This window comes from Rana temporaria, chromosome 1 (genome assembly GCF_905171775.1).
Source record: "Rana temporaria chromosome 1, aRanTem1.1, whole genome shotgun sequence".
Lineage (NCBI taxonomy): Eukaryota > Metazoa > Chordata > Amphibia > Anura > Ranidae > Rana > Rana temporaria.
Window position 1 is genome coordinate 128,134,682 of NC_053489.1, and position 24,922 is coordinate 128,159,603.

Here is a 24,922-nt window from a genome sequence, read left to right on the forward strand (position 1 = left end):
GCGCTTCACGCATGTGCAGTAGGGCAGTGTTTTTCAACTCCAGTCCTCAAGGCACACCAATAGGTCATGTTTTCAGGATTTCCTTTAGATGAAACGGCTGTGGTGATTACTAAGGCAGTGAAACTGATCAAATCACCTGTGCAAAATAATGGAAAGCCTGAAAACATGACCTGTTGGTGTGCGTTGAGGACTGGAGTTGAAAAACACTGCAGTAGGGAACCGGCTGTGAAGCCACAAGGCTTTGTTGCTGGTCTGCATTAGCCGAGATAGTGGCAGCAGCACCCAAGAGCCAATAGAAAAATTGGCTCGGGTGAAGACACCACTGGATTCGGACAGATAAGTGTCCCAATATTAAAAGTCAGCAGCTACAGTATTGGAATCTGGAGCTCGGCATTACCTTTTTTCATTTTTTACTAAAGCAAATAAGGCTGGTCTGTATAGACTGGCAGCAGCAATATAAAAAAGAAAAATTCAACTACAAGCATCGTGAAACACATGAAAAGTTCCTGCCAAAAGATTTGTACTTCTATCCAGTCCTGAGAGATACAACATTTGTCACACAGCACATCTGTCTGGCAGGGCCAGAGACATGATCTTTCTGTGCTGCATATCTTCGACTGAAGGATGAAAGAAGCAGCAAAAAGATGAGCCCATCTTTTTGTCACTCTTATCTCCTTCCGTTTGTTGCACTGCAGCACGATTGGCTCCATGTGCCTCCCCCAGTCTGAACAGGATTGGACAGGTGATCCGTGCTTTGAACAACCAGGCTGCGGCTCCTCTCACTCAGCACAGGCTGCTCTGGGGACACGTGGCAGGCTGCATTTTTGGGCACGGATAAAGTTAATATATATTATTTTTATAACTTAATCCTGTATAAAACATTTAAGTGTCATTTCATGAAATAATTTATAAGGGGGTGTCTGGGGGGCGGGACATGGTAGGGGTTGGGCGGGGCAACTGGTGGCGAGTACGCCTTGAGGCCTGGCTAGTAGCTCAGGACTTGAAATTTTGAGCCCTGGTTTTAGTATTAGTCGACTAAATCTCCAGTACATTTTAGTCAACAAACTAATTTTAGTTGTCTAAAAACTAATGGGTGCAATTAAAAATTGTAATGCATTAGTTAACATTTCTCTACAATGTCCAAACTCATATATTGCTGGAATGAAAAATCGAATATGTTATTATTTATGGTATCGAGGTATGCACTACAGACCAGTGTTAATTTTGAAGTAAAAATTTTAATTTAGTTTTAGTCTTACTTTTGACTAAAATGGCATTTTAGTTTTGGTCCCATTTTAGTCATCAATTGTTTTCTTCGTATTTTAGTAGAATAAAATAGTATTAATTTAGTCGACTAAATTAACACCATTGCCGACTTTGCGGCACAGATTCTCAAAAGTAGTCCCGAGAGAACTACTTTTGGATAATTCGGGGGAGATTTCAATAGACATCTGTGCATGAACCTGCACAGATGTCTCCGAAATCGCTCCCGAAGTCGGAATGAAATGCGGGTTTGTAATCGTGCGCGTTCAGCTGAACTCGCACGATTTTAAACCCGCGTTCAGTGTAAACCCAGGCTAAAAGTCAAAATCCTCGCAGAGCCTAGACCTTTTCTGTGACTTCAGCCAACAGCAGGCTTTAAGACCCCATTCACACCTAGGCGTTTTTACGCCGGTAGCGCTACGCCTCTGCCGCCAGAGGGCTGGAAATACATGTCCCTCTATGGAGATGGTTCACATCTCCACGCCGAACGCCTGTCGCCTGCGGCGTGAAAAAAGGTCCCGGACCTTTTTTTCAGGCGTCTTCGAGCGTTCGGCTAGGAGATGGCAATCATCTCCATAGAGGGGGTCATCTTGGGACACATCTAGGCGGACAATACCCGCGTTTTGTCGCCGCAAATCGCGGTACAAAACGCCGCTATTTTTACCGCGATTTGCGGCGACAAAACGCCGCGATTTCGTCCGTCTAGATGTGAATGCAGCCTAACCCACCATCTGTCTGGGTCACAGAAGTGCCGGAAAAACTGCATCAAAAGCCTGCAGTTCAAACCTGAGTGGCAACCATGGCTTCCTCCATGTATACTGTGGAAGAGGGAGCATAGCCACCCAGGGACAGAAAGTGCACATTTTGCAGAATTACTAGGTGAATATAAAAAGGAGAAAATGCATGAAAAAAATAAATTAAAAAAAATCTAAATCAAAAGGACTGATAAGCTGCAATAGATTACATTTTGTGTTATGGATATGCATTCGTGAACACAGAGCTGCATTAATCAGTAACTTTACCATGTGGCTGGAGATCAGTTTAAAAAAGTATTCAAAACCACTATACATTATTGTACCAGGAAATGCAGAGACCTGTATATAAAATTCACTTGCTAATACCTCAGGATTGCTGATCATTTGACACTGGCAGTTTTGAAATATTAAAAAGTTTATACATTTTTGCACATAGTTTCTAACAATATGCTCAGTTTAAACTGACTAGGTTTGTAACAGATTAACAATAAAAATGTTATGTAAAATAAAAAAAATGGGAATTTTGACTTAAAAAAAAAAAAGTATTGAACCCAAAAGCAAACATATGATATTGCACCCTACCAATTCCTATGATGGCTTTATTTTTTTAGGCAATTTTTTGTTCTATTGTCATCTGGTAATCTAGCCAGCAAGTCTGTTTTTCAAAAGAAAAAGCTCTCCAGCAGAATGTATTAGTTTACAGAGTCGAGAAACAATTTAGCACCAACAGGGGTTCTTACAATGATGATTATGTAAAAACGTCATCTCAAAAGTAAAAGCACAGCTTGCTATAACTGCCTAAAAAGTATTAGCTGGAGTACAGCTTCAATTTGTAAGTGTATTTAAATCTGAACTTAAAATTATATAACACTCCCTACCCCCAGACTGACAATACTGATGTCCAAAAGGTGCCCCCTGTTTTCCTTCATTCAGAGGGGGGGCACTCCAATACAGGAGGTGTGTTACTGACGAGATCACCAAGTGAAAGCAGAGGAAAAAGTCTAAGAAAACTGATGCAACCACCACATCCAATGATTGACAAGCTGCAATATATCACATTTTTGGTTTTGACTGTAATACTACTTGAACTCCTGTGTAGAGATAGCACAGCCTGCACCTCCTTCATATCCGATATGGAATCCTTCAGCAGGTGGTCACCCATATCCCCTGTGACATTTGTGATCTTAGCAGGGGTCAGGGGCAGAGCCAGTACTTTTGTGAATACTTATGGTGCAGCAGAAAGCCCAAATAGCAGGGCAACAAGTTGCAAGGGTTGGGTCTAAGCATAAAAAGTGTTGGTGTATGGGAAAGATGTAAAAGGTGAAGATAAGAGTCTTGGATGCCCACGGATACCAAAAATGACCCTAAGAGGAGCAATGACAGATTGTGGACATTGGGACTGAATAATTCAGTAAAAACCTTCAAGCCTTTCTTATGCAGGAAATGGGATTACTACTCCGTGTAGGCCCACAAATCTGCCTGTCTTTGGGTGGGAAGCTGGCAGACTGGAGGGTGGCAGTGATACAAATTCTATTTAAAACTCCTAGAAATGACAGATGAACCCAGTGCTCCAGGACATCTATGCTCAAGAGTCAAGACTGGTGTAAATGGCAACAGATGCACGTGCAATGCATCTGGATCCTTAGTAAAACAGTCAGGACATCTACTGAGATGACAAAGAACATATATCTTAGCCGATTCAGAGTAAGAGGATGCCAAAGAGGTCCCTCTCAAGTCCTGAAAGAAGGACCTAGATTTGGGTATGCAGATCCCATGCAGAGTCCATTCCTTGCTGCTGCCAGGGATTTCAGGTGCTACAAAACAAGCATTGTGCTTGCAAATCACACAAAAAAAAAAAAGTATTGGACTAACCATAACTTTTTATCCTCCACCAACCTCATATCTGATGAGAGGACAATCACAGTACATTCTTTGGGAGCGATACCAGTCAAAAAAAAAATCAGAGACTGGCAGAGTTTGAGCACTGCAAAAAAAAACGCAACTGTTTCTTCGTCCTTGTGGGACCTTTAGCTTGTAGACCTAATGTATCACACAATCGCTATATCATTTTCCCTTTTAGAAAAAAAAGTTTTCCTCCTTTTATTGATCTCAGCACTGCCGATTGGCTCTGATCTTTGTTTCAGCGTTTTACAGCTTAAGTCCCCGGGCCTGCTGTGCAGAATCACATATTATACAGTATCTCACAAAAGTGAGTACACCCCCTCATTTTTGTAAATATTTTATTACATCTTGTCATGTGACAACACTAAAGAAATGACACTTTGCTACAATGTAATGTAGTGAGTGTACAGCTTGTATAACAGTGTAAATTTGCTGTCCCCTTAAAATTACTCAACACGCTGCCATTAACGTCTAAACAGCTGACAACAAAAGCGAGTACAACCCTTTGCTCTACATAAAGATGGCCTAGGCTATAAAAAGATTACAAAGACCCTGAAACTGAGTTGCAGCACGATGGCCAAGACCATACAGCAGTATAACAGGACAGGTTGCACTCAAAACAGGCTTAGCCATGGTCGACCAAAGAAGTTGCTCATGCTCCACGTCATATCCAGAGGCTGTCTTTGGGAAATAGACATACACGTGCTGTCAGCATTGCTGCAGAGGTTGAAGGGGTGGGGGGGGGGGGGTCAGTCTGTCAGTGCTCAGACCATACGCCACACACTGCACAAGAAAGCCCTCAGTTTGCTGAAGACAAGCAGACTAAGGACATAGATTACTGGAACCATGTCCTGTGGTCTGATGAGACCAAGATAAACTTATTTGGTTCAGATGGTGTCAAGCGGCAACCAGGTGAGAAGTACAAAGACAAGTGTGTCTTGCCTACTATAAAGCATGGTGGTGAGGGTGTCATGGTCTGGGACTGCATGAGTGCTGCCGGAACTGGGGAGCTACATTTCATTGAGGGAACCATGAATGCCAACATGTACTGTGACATACTGAAGCAGAGCATGATCCACTCCATTCAGAGACTGGGCCGCAGGGCAGTATTGCAACATGATAACGACCTCAGACACACCTCCAAGATGACCACTGTCTTGCTAAAGAAGCTGAGGGTAAAGGTGATGGACTGGCTAAGCATGTCTCCAGACCTAAACCCTATTGAGCATCTGTGGGGGATCCTCAAACTGAAAGTGGAGGAGTGCAAGGTCTCAAACATCCACCAGCTCTGTGATGTCGTCATGGAGGAGTGGAAGAGGACTCCAGTGGCAACCTGTGACGCTCTGGTGAACTCCACGCCCAAGAGAGTTAAGGTAGTGCTCGAAAATAATGGTGGTAACAAAAAATAGTTAACCGATTGAGGACTGCCGCATGACGATATACGTCGACAAAATGGCAGGAACAGCGGACCTAATCGCCGCCGGTGTCTCGCGATCAGGTCAGAGAGGAAGAACAGGGAGAGGTAAGTGTAAACAAACCTCTCCCCATGCTTCCTAGTGAGCCTGTCACTAATCGTCTGTTCCCTATCATAGGGAACGACGATCAGTCACGTCACACGCCCAACCATGCCCCCCCCCCCCCACAGTAAGAATCGCACATTATGACACACTTAACCCCCACAGCGCCCCCTCCTGGTTAACCCCTACACTGCCATTTTTTACAGTAACCAGTGCATTTTTATAGCACCGTTTGCTGTAAAAATGACAAAGGTCCCAAAATAGTGTCAAAAGTGTCCGCCATAATGTCGCAGTCACGATAAAAATCGCTGATCGCCACTATTACTAACATTTTTTTTTATATATAAAAATGCAATAAAACTATCCCCTATTTGGTAGACGCTATAAATTTTGCGCAAACCAAACGCTTATTGCGATTTTTTTTTTTTACCAAAAATATGTAGAAGAATACGTATTGGCCTAAACTGAGGGAAAAAAAAAAAAGTTTATATATTTTTGGGGGATATTATAGCAAAAAGTAAAAAATATTGCATTTTTTTTTCAAAATTATAGCTCGATTTTTGTTTTTAGCGCAAAAAATAAAAACCACAGAGGTGATCAAATACCACCAAAAGAAAAGCTCTATTTGTGGGGAAAAAAGGACACCAATTTTGTTTGGGAGCCACGTCGCACGACCGCGCAATTGTCAGTTAAAGCGACGCAGTGCCGAACCGCAAAAAGTGGCCTGGTCTTTAAGCTGCACAATGGTCAGGAGCTTAAAGTGGAGTTCCACCCAAAAGTTGAACTTCCGCTTAATCCACTCCTCACCCCTTACATGCCACATTTGGCATGTCTTTTTTTGGGGGGGGGGAGTGGGGGCTTCAGGAGGAGTGGGACTTCCTCCTTCCGCCGAGGGGCTGCTAAGGCGATATGACTATTCGCCTTATCGCAGCCCCTCCCTGTAGGCGATCGCCTGGGACACGTGACAGGTCCCAGGCGATCACCTGTCCAATCAGATGGCGCAGTGCCGCTCGCGCATGCACAGTGGGTGCCCGGCCGTGAAGCCGAAAGCTGTCACGGCCGGGTGCCCACACTTAGAATGAAGACGTGGGCCGGAGGGGGGGGGGGGGTTAGGAGCGGAGCACCGGCCGGCGCGTCGCTGGAACGTGGAGCAGGTGAGTGTATGTTTATTAAAAGCCAGCAGCTACACTTTTTGTAGCTGCTGACTTTTAATAAACATTAGAAATTACTGGAACACCCCTTTAAGTAGTAAATGTAACACAGTGCCGCATGAAGGGTCCTGATCATGAAGGGGGTAAAACCTTCCAGAGCTGAAGTGGTTAATGTAGTGCCCAGTCTGCCATCTCCGTTCACATGTACAATCTACTATAAGTTGCACACAAAACAATGCTGTGCCAAGTCAATCCTAACCATTTGATGAAACTATATGAAACTAACAGATTTCTAAAAACTATTTTTATTGAAGCAAATCGTAAATGTGCAAGCTGGTATTTAAAAAAAAGTCTTTTAGACTGTACAGATACAATAATATAGAATCCAGTGGAAGAGTGGCCAAAGAAAAGCAAAATAACTGTCTAGTTGGCTGCCCAAAATAAAAATTTGGTAGAAATATATATTTCTCCATAACTGATCATTAAAAGCAGCACCATACTTACAACTCATTTGAGTAAACCATTCTTTGTCTGTGAAAGATAAAAACAAGTCTACATAGCAAATAGTTGCACCAAGCTTACATGTGCTGATATATTTCCATTCAAGAAATAGTATAAAAAGGGTACAATGTTCTATATAAAACTATGAAAGTGAAATGCAATTGCATTAAATGTTTATTACTACAGTTCTGGAACTGCCCAGTTATATAGAGATTACATCGAGGAAAACCATCAGAGTCTAGCCCTTACCTGTTTTGAGATTTCTTGTTTTTTACTTTAAGGCTCGGTTCATAATCAGATTCGCTGTCCCTACTGCTGTTTTTCTGTCTATCCCCCCCTGAGTCAGAATCTGAACTGGAACTGGTCGATGAAGAGCCACTATGAGAACCTGAGCCGGACATCTGCCAATCTTCACTGCACATATTGAGAGGGCGGAAATGATAAAGTTATAACATGCAAGCTTGCTTCAAACACACATCCATACCACAAAAAATAGGGAGCAACGCCCCACTGAATCACCCATTCTTAATCTCTCACTTGCAAAAGGAAAACTACTTCATATACACACACAAAACGTTAACTTTTATAATAAAACTATCATCCAGTGTTAATAGGCCCTGATTAGACAGTTCTTCCTGCATTTAGACCAATGCTGGTAAACATGGCCTCCATTTTCCATGTGGCAAATATGTAACGAGGGTGCACATGATCGGTATATTCATATACACATCTTAAGTGGCCAAACTGTTAGTAACAGCCACTCTTACAGCAAAAAGGACTGGAAATTAAAGCAGCAACTCTCAAAAGCTCGCCATTTGAGAGAAAACATCTGACAAAGAGTTGCTGAACACCAATATTTCCTTCTACTAAAGTAGAGATTTTTTATCACAATTTCCTTCTACTCCTTACTGTTACAGTACATGTGCTGAGCCTGAATGCTGTACAAATGATATAAGAAAAAAAAGCACACAGGAAAAACCTTCTGACAGGAGAAATGCTGGTCGGGAAAAAATTAAAGGCCAAGTCCATCCAAGAATGATATTTCAGAGTAACAAATGAGCCAAAACGTGACCCAATAGATTTTTGTATGACCTGAGGAGAGCAAAATTAAGATGAACCTGACAGAGCAATTTGCTCCCGCCCACCCACCTCCACTACTTCAGTAAACAAAAGGCTAAACCATAGCGGGGTCAAATAAATGAACAGAATATGGAATTCAGTGGCAATAGTAAGATGTACTAGTATTGGTTGAAGCAGATGAATGAATTGAGCCTTGATTTCAACAGTTGAAATTGATTTTTTTTTTTTTTTATTTCTGAATGAAATAACCCACTGCCACTATCCAAAAAACTGAAATAGTCATTTTGACTGGCTTTAGCCTTTTTAATCATACAGAAGATAATCTTTCAAAGCTATAAACAAGCAACCTCTACCTCACGCACCAACATACAGCACCCCATGTAATTGTATGACAGTAAATTGCACTATAAAAACCAAACAGCAAAACAAGTGACACATAACAAGAAGCTACTGCAGAATTGACCACAAATATGCAAGCAAGGATTCAGGTTAGCACTGGCAGAACAAAGACCAAGGCAGAGCAGCTGAAATACCAGAAGAAATACTAATTCCAGAGACTTCAGACTAACACAGCTAAGTGCAAACCTAAGACACTGAAAGGCTTAAGTTTCAGATGTAAACTGCCACCGTTAGGAAAAGACCACAATGATTGGCAATAAATTATGTTAAATTATATAAGAAGCAGGCAGCTTTTCTCTAAATTAAATCTTTTGTAGGTAGAAGGATACTCGGGGTTATAAAAAGCACTCATTTTGGAAGATAAACAAGATCTTGGCAGCGAACAAAGATTTGGGTATGAAGCAATGAAAATAACACCAGCACCAAGAAACATTTAGACAAAGGACAAGAAATCAGCACATTTAGATTGGAAGCACAAACGTAGATACAAACAAAAGAAAAAAATCTACGTACTCTTTGCGTTTTTTCTTTTTATGGTCACTTGAAGAATCCTCATCAGAGCCACCACTACTAGATGAGTCCTACAAAAGAAAACCAAAGTTACGGGAAACCCAACAATGAAGAAACAAACAGTGCTTAAAGGGGAGTTCCAGCCATTTGTATGTTTATTAAAAGTCAGCAGCAACAAAAAGTGTAGCTGCTGGCTTTTAATAAACAGACACTTACCTGCTCCAGCGACGCGCCGGCCGGGGCTCCGCTCCTCTCCCCCCCTCCCCGGCCGGCGTCTTCATTCTCAGTATGGGCACCCGGCCGTGACAGCTTTCGGCTTCACGGCCGGGCACCCACTGCGCATGCGCGAGCGGCGCGGCACGTGTAATTGGCCAGGAGATCGCCTAGGACCTGTGACGTGTCCTAGGCGATCGCCTACAGCAGCCCCTTCCTGAAGGCGATTAAGCTTAGTCGCCTACAGGAAGGAGGAAGTGGGACAGGAAGTCCCACTCTTCCTGAAGCCCCCACTCCCCCCCCAAAAAAATTACATGCCAAATGTGGCATGTAAGGGGGAGAAGAGTGGGTTAAGAGGAAGTTCCAAATTTGGGTGGAACTCCTCTTTAAGCGCTAGCCAAGTGGTAAATTTTGACATTTCTCTCCTAGGTGTAAATTATCTACTTTATTTGCTAAAAAATTACTTGAAACACCCAAACTTTTTCCTTGAGGTCCTATAGAATAAAATGGTGGGTGATGCAATTTATGTCACATGGTATTTGCACAGTGGTTTTTAAACTTTTTTTTGGGGGGGGGGGGCACTATTGCACACAAAACACCCATTTTTTTTTTTTTTTTAAATATAAATGATATCACGCCAAGTAGATAGAGACCCAACATGTCACACTTTAAAACTGCACCCGCCCATGGAAGGGCAGCAAACTACAGTACTTAAAACTCTCCACAGGCAACGCGTTAAACGCATTTACAGGAGGTCTGGTGCTAGGAATTATTGCTCTCACGCTGACGTTCACCACAATACCTCACATAGAGAGGGAGGATCATCATCAGTTTCCCTCTCTCTATGCTGTGCAGCTGTCGCCACTAGTCACATTGCTCCCGGGCTCTGCAATCAGACCGCAGAGCCCAGGAAAGGCAGCGGCAAGAGGGGGGAAGAATAGTAAAACTTAAAAAAAAAAAAGGTCAATGCAATATGGCAACCTGGAGGCATTCTGTATACCACCGATATATGTAATGCCCCCAGGAATGTAATATCTTGCTTGTGCAACTGGTTCAGTGATTTTTAAGACATCTGTACCAAGATACAAGCAAAGTTTTAAAGCTTGTTTACATCAGATGCCATCTATACACAGTATCGACATGTATGCAAGAAAAAAGGAATATACTTCCCAGAGCCTGGTTCTAGGTTACCCCACTACAGTGCTTTCATGTTTATTTTCACAGAAGGGACACTGCAAAACGCATGCAAGTGCAACAGTGTAATAAAGAAAAAAAAAAAAAAAAAAAAAAAAAAAAACAACACAACACAATAGCATTACAAATGCATTTAAATGCAGCATGCAGAACTGCACACTGAACGTGGATTACAGTGTAAATGAGCCTCTCTGTACCAGTTACAATAGTAATTTCAGTTTTGGCAAAATCCTCCCTAAGAGTAAACTACTTCTAATGTGATGAAGACATTGCAACTTTCCTCGTCAGGACAATGAGTGCGCACATAGATATTAGAAGGTCGAGTGTAATACGGTCAGCCTAATGTGGACATACCCTTTAAAGTAACCAACTATATATGCAGCTAATATTAGTGTGTGTGTGTGTGTGAGAGTGTGTGAATGTGTGTGAATGTCTATATCTCTCACACACACATATGGCAAAAATCAAACACACCTCTTCTGAGCCACTATTTGAAGATGCTGGTGGTTTCTGCTGTTGTAGTTGCTGCTGCTGCTGTTTTCTTATCATCGCCGATTTCTGCACAGCAAGAATACTGGGATTTGATTTCCAGAACTGTAAATAAGAGGTAAAAATTGTGAATTTTATGAGCTATGAATTTCTGGTGTCAATTAATTGCGTATTAGGATTCACATAAACATCAAGATTTGGGCATTAAACCCCTTAATAAAGCAAACATCCTTAGTTTATTAAAGCATCTGCATAACCAATTATAATACATGAATATACACACACAGGCTAAGACAATAAGGTGTGACAGAAACAGAAGGGGATTTTCAGACAGGGTGCACATGTTGAACACAAGGTAAAATTAAAGTGTTGAAGGAGAAAGCCACCTTCAGAGATGAGCTTATCCTATTGAGTGATGTGGCAATACCTTGTGATATGCAGTGTCTAGCTTGCCAGGTGTCAATGTTCAGACTATAGAAGCAAAGCTTTCCAGGATTAAGACATGCTGTTTTTTAACATAACAGAATGTCTCCCTTAAAATGAACTGTATTTTACAATAAGTGTATTGAAAGCACTCCTTGAAAATCTAATAGTTGAATAAAATATGAGATAGACACAAATGTAAAGCGATTGTTCTCATTTCTGCATAGTACAGGAGCCCAAGAATGAATGTGAAGAGACTCAGTAATAACCATACATTTATTTTAGGGTATCTGGGAACCCAAAAATGTAGATGCCCCATTATGCAAATACAAACATCCATCAACAATATAGTTGGACTGCCTGAACTTTTCATGCCTCTTGATTGGCCAGTGAGGCCACCCATCACATTGATGGATTAACTATTAGGCAGCTGCTCTTGTGCAAGTGCAGACTTCTTAAAGGAAGTTAGTACTGTCATATTAGAGCATTTTGGGTTACAGAAAAAGCATGTGCAAATATTTAGCATACACAAAAATACACAGTGTAAGCAGCTCAGCCACACAGGTCATTTTGACAGAATACATTTGTGGTACATATCTGATCTCAAAACACGATATGTTGATATTCTGCACCTTAGACAATTTGAAACAATTGTTTGTTGTATTTTGGCTGTAAGCCCCTCTATACTAGTGGATTACAGGTAAAATCCTTGGTCAGTCAAAAAACAAACAATGACCGGATGAAAAGAATTTAATCAACCACAAGTAATTGTTGAACTGCGTGGCAAAAACTACTACTCTTTGGACCACTTCCCTATGTTCCATCTGAAGCTTTAGGCCTCACGCACAAAGACACCTGGCAACTGCCATGTGCCAATGTGTAAAATTCCTAGCACTGCTACGCCATACATTCTGTGAGCAGCCACCAATACAAGTGAATTTTTGTATGTGGCCATGCTCAGGGTAAATGCAGATGGTTTCTGTATGTACCTGTGCATGTGTGTATGGCACTTCTCCCAAAAATAAGAGAGTGATGTGTTTAGGGAGAAGTCACATATGTTCATGCAATTCTAAACACCAACACAGAAGCGACTGACGTTTAACTGAGCACACTAGGGTACAACCATTTGCTTGGCAGCTATATGTGTCACACCCGGGATTTTATGTCTCAGCATACAGGAGCTACCAAGCACCTGTGTGCAGGAGGCATTATACAAACTTCAGTGCCTTTTATAAATGGTACATTACCTCAGCCCCATCCATCCTTGGTGGCTTTGACTGAACAGTTGGCTTTTGTTCTGCATTGTCCGATTCAGAGTCAGACTGGCTTCCAGATTCAGAACCACTATCAGAATCACTGCTCCCAGACTGGCTACTGCTTCCACCACTGCTGCTGCCAGATGAGGACCCTGAGCCAGAACCAGATTCATCATCTGATCGGCTACTGGAGAAAATACAATAAAAAGATTGAAGAGTTGTTATTCCTCCTAACAATGTAATAATGTCCATTTTACATTTTAGGAAAGCAATGACATCATGACAAAACATGTTGCTATGCAAATAAAACCCAATAACATTCTAGTATGCTGTAAATGGTTGTGTGCATCATGCTTAAATGTCTTTGAAGCAAAAGGTTTCCTTTACAAGAGCAACCCCAGATACAGTGAAAGCATTCAATGACCTACTAATTCAATCCAATAAATACAGCAAAAAGTCAAGAAACTGACTCAATTTATCAGAATCTGAGTTCATAATCTCATACAGAATAACCACACAGGGGTCAAGTAAGAGTATAATTTACTTTAGCCTGCATTATTTAACTTAAAGCTGCTCCTTCTACCTGGGACATGTCATGGGTCCATGAAAACTGCGGGAACAAATCGCAAAGTGCAACTCACGCATTCACAGTGAGCAGCCAGGTGGGAAGCCGCAAGCAGTCATAGCCAGCTTCCCATAGGGGACACTTAACCCCTTTGAGCATCCCTAGTGTTAACCCCTGCCATTTATACAGTGATCAGTGCATTTTTATAGCACTGATCACTGTATTGGTGTCACTGGTCACCAAAAAGTGTCACTTGAGGTCAGATTTGTCTACCGCAATTTTTCTTTGGATGCGTATTAAAAAAAAAACTGCAGAGGCGATCAAATACCACCAAAAGAAATCTCTATTTGAAAGGGGGTGGGGAAGAATTTTTTTTGGGGTACAGCGTCGCTCGACCGCACAATTGTCAGTTTAAGAGACGCTGTGCCGTATCACAAAAAATTACCTGGTCATTAAGGCGGTAAAACCTTGTGGGGCTGAAGTGGTTAAACACATATGGAAGAACATTTTTAATGAGCCTAGTTTACAACATTGCAATGCTTTCATATGCATTGGAAAAAAGAAAAAAGTGCAGCAAGCTGCATTTTTTCACACGTAAGCATCATAGAACAGATGTAAACTGGCCACAAAAATAAAATAAAGAATGCCTACAACTCATTGCAGTAAATTACAAATGAATGAAAATGTGTATGCAGGAATGCAAACTGAACATTGGGATTGTGTGTAAATAAGCCCTTGCAGGAGAAGGGAATTTTTATTTGGAATCATACTTGCCTAATGCTGGCCAGTTGAGGGGGTGGGAGTGGCCGGCTCAGGCACTCAGCGGCTCACTGAGAGGCTGAGCCAGGTGTCGGTCCAGACATGTGGGCGGATCACGATGTCAGTTTCAGTCTGATTTGTGGATTATTATTTTTTTATTGAAGATAAGCATTTTCAAGAGGGAGGAAAACTAAACAGTTAAAAAAATAAATGGGGCCGATAGGTAATATTTAAAAATCGTTCATACTACGCTTTGGTATGTAGATATAAATAAATATGGTTTCTGACAACCCCAAAACTCCACTAGGTGGAGTTGGTAGTAAGTAGTATAGAAAGATGGGGGATTTGATACTCATAGCAATATTAAAATGTAGATCTGTGGCTGTAACATTGTTACAGACTCTCTAGCACTACTTATAGTGCGTGTTTTAAAGATACTTTTTTGCTTTGATTAAATAAAACAAACTTTTGTGGAGTTGCGCTATGAGTATCAATCTCTTCCATATGTGAATGGACCACACGATCTAACCCACCGTGGAGGAGGCAACTTTATTGGCACCAAGACCAGAGGCAACTCTGCTCAAATGCGCTTTACCCCTGCAGGGGTACATCTTTCCTGGAGGGGAGCACAAGTGGAATTCACCTTTTTGCACTTAAAAGTACATTTAAAAGGTTTCTTTGTTTAAAATATATATTATATATATATTACACACACACACGTCATACTCCTCTCCTGTGTGCAGTTGGCTTTGCACAGAGGGGCCCCGATCCTCCTCTTCTGGGGTCCCTCAGCAGCGCTTCTAGCTCCTCTTCTTGAGTGCCCCATTGGAGAGCCACTCTCCCTTGGGGCACTCGTGCAGGCACGCTCCCATGTCCTGGCTGCTGTGTCTATTGACAGACTGCAGGACTCGGTCCTGCCCCCCTGATAATTGGATTTGATTAAAAGATGCGGGAGCCAATGACCCAAGACACTGGCTTGAGCTGGTTCGTGTAAGTAAAAGGTGTGCCTCTGGGGAGCAGCTGCATCACAGCTTACAGGTAACATTGGACTAAAAAAAAAAAAAACACGCATTTCAAAATATAGCCAGTACATTAGTCAGTCTATAGAGTAACCTTCTGTAATTCCCTGCACAGTGGATCTCCGACTGCAAGAGGATCACAAAAGGAGACAATCAGGTCCTACTGCATTCCACAGTGCTATTAATCTAGCAGTGGGAACATGCTGACAGAAGGAGAGCGCAAAGGGATGACTTTACCAGTGAGCTGAAACACCCTCACTGCCCAATCATGAGCTGGAAGGAGCATTGTCCAAGATCAGGGATGTGACTATATTCTCTGGCATGGTGCTTAGGTTACAACACAGAATTCTTATTTATGTGTTAGTAACAAAGTTTATACATTTTTATTTCAAATGTGAATCTACCCCCTTTGCCTATAGCTCCATTTTAAAGAGGAAAACAAAAAACGAAACAAATCCATACCTTGAATTTCCACTGCCATTACTTTCTTCATCGCTGTGCCCGTTCATTGTCAAAAAATCACAGGTTTAAAAGAAATATGTACAAATCCAGACGTTAATACTTGATCATAAGGATGCTTGCTTGTTAAGAAAAACACTGCTAGAAGAGTAACAATTCCCCAAACACCTGCAGAAAAAAAAAATATTACAATTATTTTCTGCTGCATAGAACATAAGGTAATACTTTAACAACTTTCAGCAATTGCACACATAGGAAACAAACTGGTTGTGCTAGACACAGCTTTACAAACAACTTCTCATGGGTACGTCTTGAAACACGGAGAAATTCATGAGATCTGATGCTTACCAGGTCAAAGAGAAAAACCGAAATTAAGATTTTTATTCTGCTTTTTTTTTTTATATAAATCACTTTCCAATTTAGCCTAGGTTCGCAGTGATGCGGTTTTGAAATCATACAAGTTCAGCTTGAACTAGCACGATTTCAAACCGGCAATGCAGTCCAACTTTAAAGGCGATTTGACAGACATCTTTGCAGATTCACGCACAGATTACCCAGTCAGAAACCAGGGTATTTTACAATGTTTCTGGTGGTGAAGGTTTGAAAACCTCCAGATGGGATCTAACAGAGGTGAGATTAAAGGATAAGTCAAGCCTGAGCTTTTTAGGCTGGGCTTCTATTAGTTTTGCACTCCTGTGACCCATTTTCAGAGGAGAGCAGTCTGAAGTCCACTATCTGCTGACGTCACTACAATCAGTCGAGGCAGCACGTCATCCCGACTTCAGAAGTCTGGATCTGCCAGACTTGGGGGGGAACAGAGCAGGAGAGATGTTTACTGACAGTCGGAGGCTCTCTGCTTGGGGAGGAGTGAGAACCGAGCCATCGTCGATGTTCAGTGGTTTGGTTCTCAGTGCAAAGACGCTGGGGGACAGCTGCAGCATCCACCTAGGTAAGTATGAATCCAAAAAAAAAAAAAAAAAAAAACACATGTAGCGCTGACATTCTCGTATATCGATGTGCGTTTGCATACTTTCATACAACGTCTATGGACATTGCTATGTTTCAGTATTTGGAGCCATCTAGTGACCAAATACTGGTAATGCAGGGATATGTGTTTGTTTTCCTGGAAGGTTGCTAGGAGACAGGACACACAGTTTTGGGGGCGCAATCACAGTTGTGGGGGGAAGTGATCTGAAGGTGCCCGGGAGACGGTGGCAGGATTGCAGAGACCAAGAGACACTGAACCTCTTCACAGGATAGATCCAGGGGGCTGAACGAAGCGACTGGCAAGAAGCAAGTTGCAGTCACCGAGCAAAAGTTACTACACGGAGCTCCGATCCAGTGGATGAGCGGGTCACGGCCCACAGCTTAAGTTTCACACGCAGTTAGACTCGTATACAGGCCTCACTGGAATTTATCGTTACACGAAGGAGCAGAGCAACTGACATTGAGAAGGCTTGAGTCCTATCTACCGTGACATCTCAAGCAATGATAAAATAGTTGTTGCAGTTATACCAGGAGCACTTTCACTTCAATTTAACTCGTCAAAACTGTGGATTACAAATCACAAGGAGTTACTTTAGCTAGCGAAGAAAAGAAGATCCAGGACTAAGTACTTTAAGTGAGATCTCACGCATAGCTTATAAAGCAGTGGGAGCTCCCAGGTATAAACCTACATATATGTATACTGTTTTCAAATTGTTTATGTTGAAATCCATTGTGCTGTCGTCTTACGTTGGGATGACAGCACAATTATGGTAATAATTTTTTTTGCATATTTCACAGTAAAATATATCTTTGGTTAAATATCCAATTGTTGTGGGGTACTGTTTTTCTCCCTCCAGGTGCAGACAGTGGATCCTGGGGTTACAATACAGGTATTTTGTATTGTCTTACATTGTAATGCATTGCATCACAGCTGTGCCAAGGGGATTGAGCCACGTTTGTGGGGTTTATTGGTAGAGTGCAGGCCCAAATTAAACCAGCAGCTCCTTCGGGGGTCAGTGCTACACACACTTCTTTTAAAAGACCGGCAAACAAAAGGTATGCCATGCTAACTTCGGAAATGCTCTATAAAATCAGGCTCATTTAGTAGGCAAGTGGATACATCCATTAGCAGAGCCAGTAGACTGACAGTCACTGGTTCTCTGCTCTATAAACAATGAAACCCAAGTGATCAGCAGTCTTTGATCACTCAGTTCTCGGTCTTGGATGCAGCATTGGAGCAATCACGCACCTAGTCGAGTACGATTGATTGTTTTATTAAAAGTTTGCAGCCATGGTTGTAAAACTGCATTTGCAGAAGCAAATGCATTTCCACGGGAACTAATGTCTACCCAGCTGAAAACACCATTGCACTCTCCATGGATTATTCCCAACGTCACTACATTAACATCACTGTAGCAACGTAACCACTAGACCACGAGAGTCTTCTACATAGAATTTCCTGCGCTGTGGATCGATTTAGGGGAGAAACCGTTGAAGTGGTTTTACGTTGTTCAGAAAAACCTCAGCATCCAGGGGTTAGGAGCAAAGAGGTATAACGACCCAATGTGTGGTATAAGTGATTATCGGATTCAGGTCACATGCAAGCATGGTTAGAGCCAAATTGACCTTTTAGTTTAACATGTCCTCCCACTACTTTACAGTGTGTAATAGAGGTGAGAAAGAAGGTGGCGTTTGTTGCCCAAATCAGAATAGCAGGCTAGGACAACAACGCTCCTCCATAGAAACAGTTCAATGAGAGGATAGGATGCGGGTTACTGGCAAAACCTCCGGGTACAAAAAAATAACCAGTTTTAACGCATACTGTTAGATAGGTTGATTCGGTTGTCGGCGGGCTGGCCGCTGAGTAAAGCTTAGGATTTATCCTTGGTCTTGTTTATATCATATGTTGCCTTCCAATGCTACTTGCTGCAATGGCCAGTTAGTTATAGGTGGGGGTAGTGGACATCATTTTTTGTTGTAATATTACGGTTATATTGGTCAGGCAACGTACTGACACCTTTGCAGCCATTGTGCGATTTGCTGGGTGTTCAGTGTGCCTGTGTATCTTTAAAAAAGAAGTGGGCTCCCTTCAGTCCACTTGACCCCAATCTATTCATAAGAATGCCTGTGCTTCCATTGTGGAGTCACTCATTAGCTAGAGATAGGACCACAGATACCAGGGTGCCGCGACAAGGCTCTGTGGCTTACACATGCAATTGCAAATGTGTGCATACTAAACCCCTGTTTTAATGCATACTGTTAGATAGGTAATTTGGGTGTCAGCGTGCTGGCTGGTGAGTAAAGCTTGGATCTTTCCATGGATTTATGCTTGGTCTTGTTTATAACAAAAATACCCATTCCCGCCGATGCCTATTTGTGGCCTTATGGAAGTGGGTCTTTATCTGTGAGGCCGCACAGCACAGAGACCGGGCTCTCACCAAGAGCACGTGTCTTGAACCAAGGATCAGGATGGGGGAATGCCGATTCCCAGTCACCTGATTGCTGTGATAGCCTCTGATTGGCTATTGCAGTGATCAATCACTGTGCAGCCAGCTCATGTGTTTCCCCCCCCCCCCCTCTTCTTGCAGGGGAGAAAGATATAAAACAAAAATGTATGAGAGATATATATATATATAAGAAAAAAATAGCCTAGTTTAGTGCTAGGGTCATCAGGGTCAAGGTAAGGGCAAAAGGTCTGATCAAAGGTCAGGGTACTTATATTTTGCCTAGGATTAATAAAAAATAAAATTGTGTCAGTGTCCAAGATAGAAAAAAAAAAAAAAAAAAAAAAAATGCGTACTATGGTTTCTGGGCCTAAGTAGTTAATTGTTTCTATGGGTAGAAACAATTAACTACTTGCTTACTGTGGGCAGCACTGGTGGGCACCGATAAGGCGGCACACGGGGCAAATGTGCCTCCATCCTCTTGGGACCGATGTCCCTTTCACATAAGCCGATTATCACGTGATGTAAACAAAAGCCTGTAAACGGTCATTGGCTGACAGCTGATCACATGGTAAGGGGCTGGGACCGGCCCCTTACACGGATCCGTGATCACCCAAGTCTCAGTGATTTGGGTGATTACAGCGCGCATGCCCTTCAGGGGCCTGCGGGGAGCACGCAAAGGGGAGGACGTCTATTAACGTCCTCCCGGCATTTGGGGTCCGCACTGTAGCCGTCATTTGGCTATGGTGCGGGCGCCAAGTGGTTAACATATACATAAGTATTATCTCTGCAATCATCAGGAGAACTTATTTTGGCTTGTTCTTTGGTGGCAACTTAAAGAGGAACTGTAGTCTGCTCACATAATTTGTAATAAAAACATCTTTGCCATTCTGAAGCTTCCCTCCAACCACTTTGCATATGTTATACATACTGTGATTCTGTACTTGCCAAATATGCTGCAGCAGCCCTAATTATCATGGTCAGTTTACAGGGGGGAGGGTATAGCCAGGCAGAATCAGCTAGGTATTACAGGGGGCCAAATTACCCGCGCAGTGCGGACTTGGCAATGAAACCGCAAGCTGTCACAGGCGGATGCCCACACTTTCAATGCTGGCGCCGTAGAGAGGAGCGAGAATTCAGGCGGGCGCATTGCTGGACAGTGGGACAGGTGAGCGTCCTTTTATGAAAAGTTAGCTACACTTTTTGTAGCTGCTGACTTTTTTAATAAACTTACAAACGAGTGAAACTCCGCTTTAAAAATACACATATATTTGAAATGTCTATTGCCCATTTGCCTATAGTTTTCCAATAGTAATTTGAAAAAAGTAACAGTGAAAGCGCTGCTCTGGGGCCTGTTCCCACCTGCGCATTGGGGAAAATACTGGTGCATTTCTCAATGCACGTTTTGGGCCATACAGACCAATGGGAGCCTGGCACACAAAAACATGAAAAACCTGCATTGACTTTTTTTTTTTTTAAACAGGTGACAATGCAGATGCCAAGGTGTGAACCAAGCCTATGCCAGTTCATGATAAACCAGAAAGAAAACAAATTACACCTCAAAGTTTCAAGATTCATAAATTCAGAACACCTTCACTACTTGCCTCATACTAGAAGTAGAGATTCCTCAAAATTTACTAGAGCCACCAGCGTGAAAGCCAGAGCATGCCATGCAAATATAAGAACCGTTTCCTGGTTTAAGATCAATGCAAATATGTCTCAATTGCAGGCAGCTGCTTCAATGTAATCCATTAGTTACTAACCACTTGTAAAGCAACTGAAACACCAATTAGGAAATGTAACTACAGTACTTGATCCACAGAGGATTCCCCCCCCCCCTTCATGACCAGGTAATTTCTTGCTTTTTGGCACTGTTACTTTAACCACTTCAGCCTGGAAGATTTGGCTGCTCAATGACCAGGCCATTTTTTTGCTTTAACTGACAAACTTATTTTTTTTCCCCACAAATAAAGCTTTCTTTTGATGGTATTTGATCACCGCTGTGGTTTTTATTTTTTGCGCTATAAACAAGAGCGACAATTTGGGGGGGGGACACAATATCTTTTACTTTTTGCTATGGCAAATATTCAAATTTGAAAAAAAAAAAAAAAAAAAAAAAATCCTCAGTTAAAGCGGTTCTCCACCCTAAAGTGGAGTCCCGCTGACAGGTATTTGCACCCACTTCCGGCCCGGCATTCACGGGCAAAAGACGGGCATTCCATCACATCCCGTCGCCCCCCCGTTGTGTGCTAGGAACACTCGGCTCCCAGCACACAGCGGAAGCCAATCGGCGGGCGCGGCGCGACTCGCGCATGCGCCGTAGGGAGCCGCAGCGCTTCACTTCCTGGTTCCCTCAGCGTGGATGGCGGGGGGAGCAGCAGAGAGACGAGCGATCGCTCGTCCTCTGCTGCGATCGGCGCTGGACTCCAGGACAGGTAAGTGTCCTAATATTAAAAGTCAGCAGCTGCAGTATTTGTAGCTGCTGGCTTTTAATATTTTTTCCCATGGCACATCCGCTTTAAGGCAGATATGTATTCTACATATTTCTGGTAAAAAAAAAAAAAAAAAAAAAAAAAAAACACAATAAGCGTATATTGATTGGTTTGTGCAAAAGTTATAGCGTTTACAAACTTTGGGAAAGATTTATGGCATTTATAGAACGTTTTTACTAGAGGTCGACCGATATATCGGCCGGCCGATATATCGGGCCGATATTCAGTCATTTTGGAGAAATCGGCATCGGCCGATTATTATCCAAATGTGGCCGATATTTAGCAGATCTGCATCAGCAGAGTGTGGAGAAGGAAGGAGGAACATGGGGTTCCCCCTCCCTTCTCCACACTGTCTGCAGAGCAGTGCCGTGTGTGTGAAGGAGAATGGAGCTGTCGGACTGATGTCGGTGTGGGCGGGTCCCGGGGTGGGCGGGACTCAGCTGTCCAACACCAGCCAATGGGATGAGATCATTGGCTGGATAGCTGCTGGGTCCCGCCCACCCCGGGTCCCGCCCACCTCCAACATCACGATGAATCTGAGCTCCTCTCTCTCTCTGCTCTCACAGTTTCACAGCACATAATGTAGCTGAATGTGTGAAACTCTCTCTTCATACAGTTTCACAACTGCTGCAGAGAGAAAGAGGAGCTCAGATTCGTTGCGATGTTGAAGGTGGGCGGGACCCGGGGTGGGCGGGACTCAGCAGCTATCCAGCCAATGATCTCATCCCATTGGCTGGTGGACAGCTGAGCCCCGCCCAACCCGGGTCCCGCCCACCTTCAACATCACAATGAATCTGAGCTCCTCTTTCTCTCTGCAGCAGTTGTGAAACTGTATAGAGAGTTTCACACATTATCCGCTACATTATGTGCTGTGAAACCTGCCAGTGCCATCTGCTAATGCCAATGCCATCCAGTGTCACCTGCCAATGCCATCCAGTGCCACCTGCCAATGCCATGCCAACTAGTGCCACCTGCCAATGCCAACTAGTGCCATCTGTTAATGCCATCCAGTGCCACCTGTCAATGCCATCCAGTGCCACCTGCCAGTGGCAACGCCATCCAGTGCCACCTGCCAATACCATCCAGTGCCACCTGCTAATGCCATCCAGTGCCACCTGCTAATGCCATCCAGTGCCACCTGGCATTGCCAATGCCATCCAGTGCCACCTGCCAATGCCACCTGCCAATGCCACCCAGTGCCATCTGCCAGTGCCACCTGCTAGTGCCAACTAGTGCCACCTGCCAAGGCCATCCAGTGCCACCTGCCAATTAGTGCCACCTGCCAGTGCCAACTGCCAGTGCTAACTATTGCCAATTAGTGCCACCTGCCAGTACCATCCAGTGCCACCTGCCAGTGCCAACCAGTGCCATCTGCCAGTGCCAACCAGTGCCACCTGCCAGTGCCAACCAGTGCCACCTGCCAGTGCCAATTAGTGCCACCTGCCAGTGCCAATTAGTGCCACCTGCCACTGCCACCGCCACCTTAGTGCCACGTGCCAACCAGTGCCACCTGCCAGTGCCATTCAGTGCCACCTGCCAATCAGTGCCATCTGATTTTGCCAATTGGTTCCATCCAGTGCAATCTGCCAGTGCCAATTAGCGCCACCTGCCAAAAAATAAAAAATCGGCCTAAAATATCGGCCGCAAAAATCGGCATCATATATCGGCCATCGGCCGCCCCAAATTCTAAATATCGGTATCGGCCAGAGAAAAACCCATATCGGTCGACCTCTAGTTTTTACTATACATTTTTTTTTCTAGTAATGGTGGTGATCTGGGATTTTTAGCGGTATTGCGACACTGCGGCGGACAGGTCGGACACTTGACACATTTTCGGGACCATTGACATTTACAGAGCGATCAGTGCTCTAAATATGCACTGATTACTATGTATATGTCACTGGCAGGGAAGGGGTTAACACAAGGGGGCGATCAAGGGGTTAACTGTGTTCCCTATTGTGTGTTCTAACTGTAGGGGGATGGTATTCGAGAGAAATTACAGATCGTGGTTTCTACCAAGTTATTTTCCGCACTATATAAAAACGATGAAACATTTAGAAAAAAATCCCAATAAGCGTCCGATTATTACATACATACACACACATATATTATATATATATATACACACACACATACACACATACACACATACACACATACACACACTAGAGCTGCACAATTCTGGGAAAAATGAGAATCGCAATTTTTTTTGCGGCGGGCGCGATCGCCATCGGGCACACGCGATCGCTCGTTACAGAGCGGGGACCGGGAGCTGTGTGTGTAAACACACAGCTCTCGGTCCTGTCAGCAGGGGAAATGCTGATCTTCTGTTTATACAATGTATGAACAGAGGATCAGTGTTTCCCCTAGTGAGGCCACCCCCCCCCCCCCCACAGTAAGAACACTTCAGGGGGAGGGGACAGATACCTGTATAATATAGGTATTTGCACCCATGCCCCCCTCCCCCCGCTGCCTTCTGGGGAAAAAAAAACACTGGTCCCAAGAGACAGCGGGGACCATTGGGAATGAGCAGCGCTACTCACGCATGTGCAGTAGGGAACTGGTCAGTGTAGCTGCAAGGCTTCAGTTCCCGATTCCCTCACCGAGGATGGCGGCAGGGACAGCAGAAAGACGAGCGATTGTTATTTTTTATGGGGGGGGGGGGGGGGGGGCGGTACTTCAATGCAACTTTACTGATAAGAGGACTTCCTTTTGCAACTTTGATGGAGGAGTGATTTTTTTTAAACCCTCACTTCTCCTTCCTGGTCATCCTTTCTGCTTAAAAACTTCCTCCCAAGCACATTCTATTCACACTTGAGTGTAGCAGATACAGGTGTTCCCGCTCACATATTTTTTTTTGCACAATTTAAAAAAAAAAACCTTCTCAATGTCAAAGACCCCCCCCCCCTTTATACTTACCTGAGCCCCATCCCGAACCACCACTGTGCATGAGAGCAGCAGCAGGTTTTGGGAGTGAGCTTGCCCGAGTGCCTCCATGGGAATCGGCTTCCTATTCGGCGCATCAGCAAGACAGGAGACGCCAAGAGCACCAGTGGGGGACTCGAGCATGCAAGAATAAACAAAACATAAAATAAAGTTTCCTTTACAATCACTTAACAATTGGTCTCCTCCAATGAAAAAAAGAAAAGAAAATGCATGAACACGCACTGTAAAAACGCACCAAAAGCACATGCACAGGTGTGAACTTAGCCGTGAGACCCCATTCACACTGCTGCATTGCGTTTCTCACACAGTTGGCGCTTTTTTTGCACATTTTTCATGCAGCAGTATAGGGCAACCAATCCATTTTATTGGTGTTCCCTAGATGTGCCAAAAGAAGCCTCAGAACCCTTTTTCAGCACTGAGCTCCATGCAGTGGTTGTAAACCCTTTACAACCACTTTTGACTACAGGTAAGCCTAAAATAAGGCTTACCTGTAGCTACCATGGAAGTCTCCTAAACCTGCACAGTTTAGGACATTGGTCTTCAAACTACGACCCTCCAGTTGTTCAGGAACTACAATTCCCATCGTGCCTAGTTATGT

The 24,922-nt window shown here is 43.4% G+C and overlaps 1 protein-coding gene across 4 annotated transcripts in view; it reads right to left on the reverse strand.

The window, feature by feature from the left end:
- The window catches only part of CHD1 (chromodomain helicase DNA binding protein 1), a 127,940-nt gene that overhangs the window by 97,291 nt on the left and 5,727 nt on the right, over positions 1–24,922 (reverse strand). For 2 of the 4 annotated variants that reach the window (XR_005747856.1, XM_040342728.1), the window contains exons 2-6: positions 15,459–15,623; positions 12,645–12,840; positions 10,960–11,079; positions 9,082–9,149; positions 7,339–7,503 (exon numbers count right to left, since the gene is read on the reverse strand). Coding sequence is in view for 3 of the 4 variants with exons in the window: in XM_040342728.1 (XP_040198662.1) it covers positions 7,339–7,503; positions 9,082–9,149; positions 10,960–11,079; positions 12,645–12,840; positions 15,459–15,505 (596 nt within the window). In the remaining variant the exon portion in view is untranslated. The remainder of the gene's footprint in view (positions 1–7,338; positions 7,504–9,081; positions 9,150–10,959; positions 11,080–12,644; positions 12,841–15,458; positions 15,624–24,922) is intronic. The other 2 variants (XM_040342737.1, XM_040342747.1) reach the window with 2 other exon arrangements.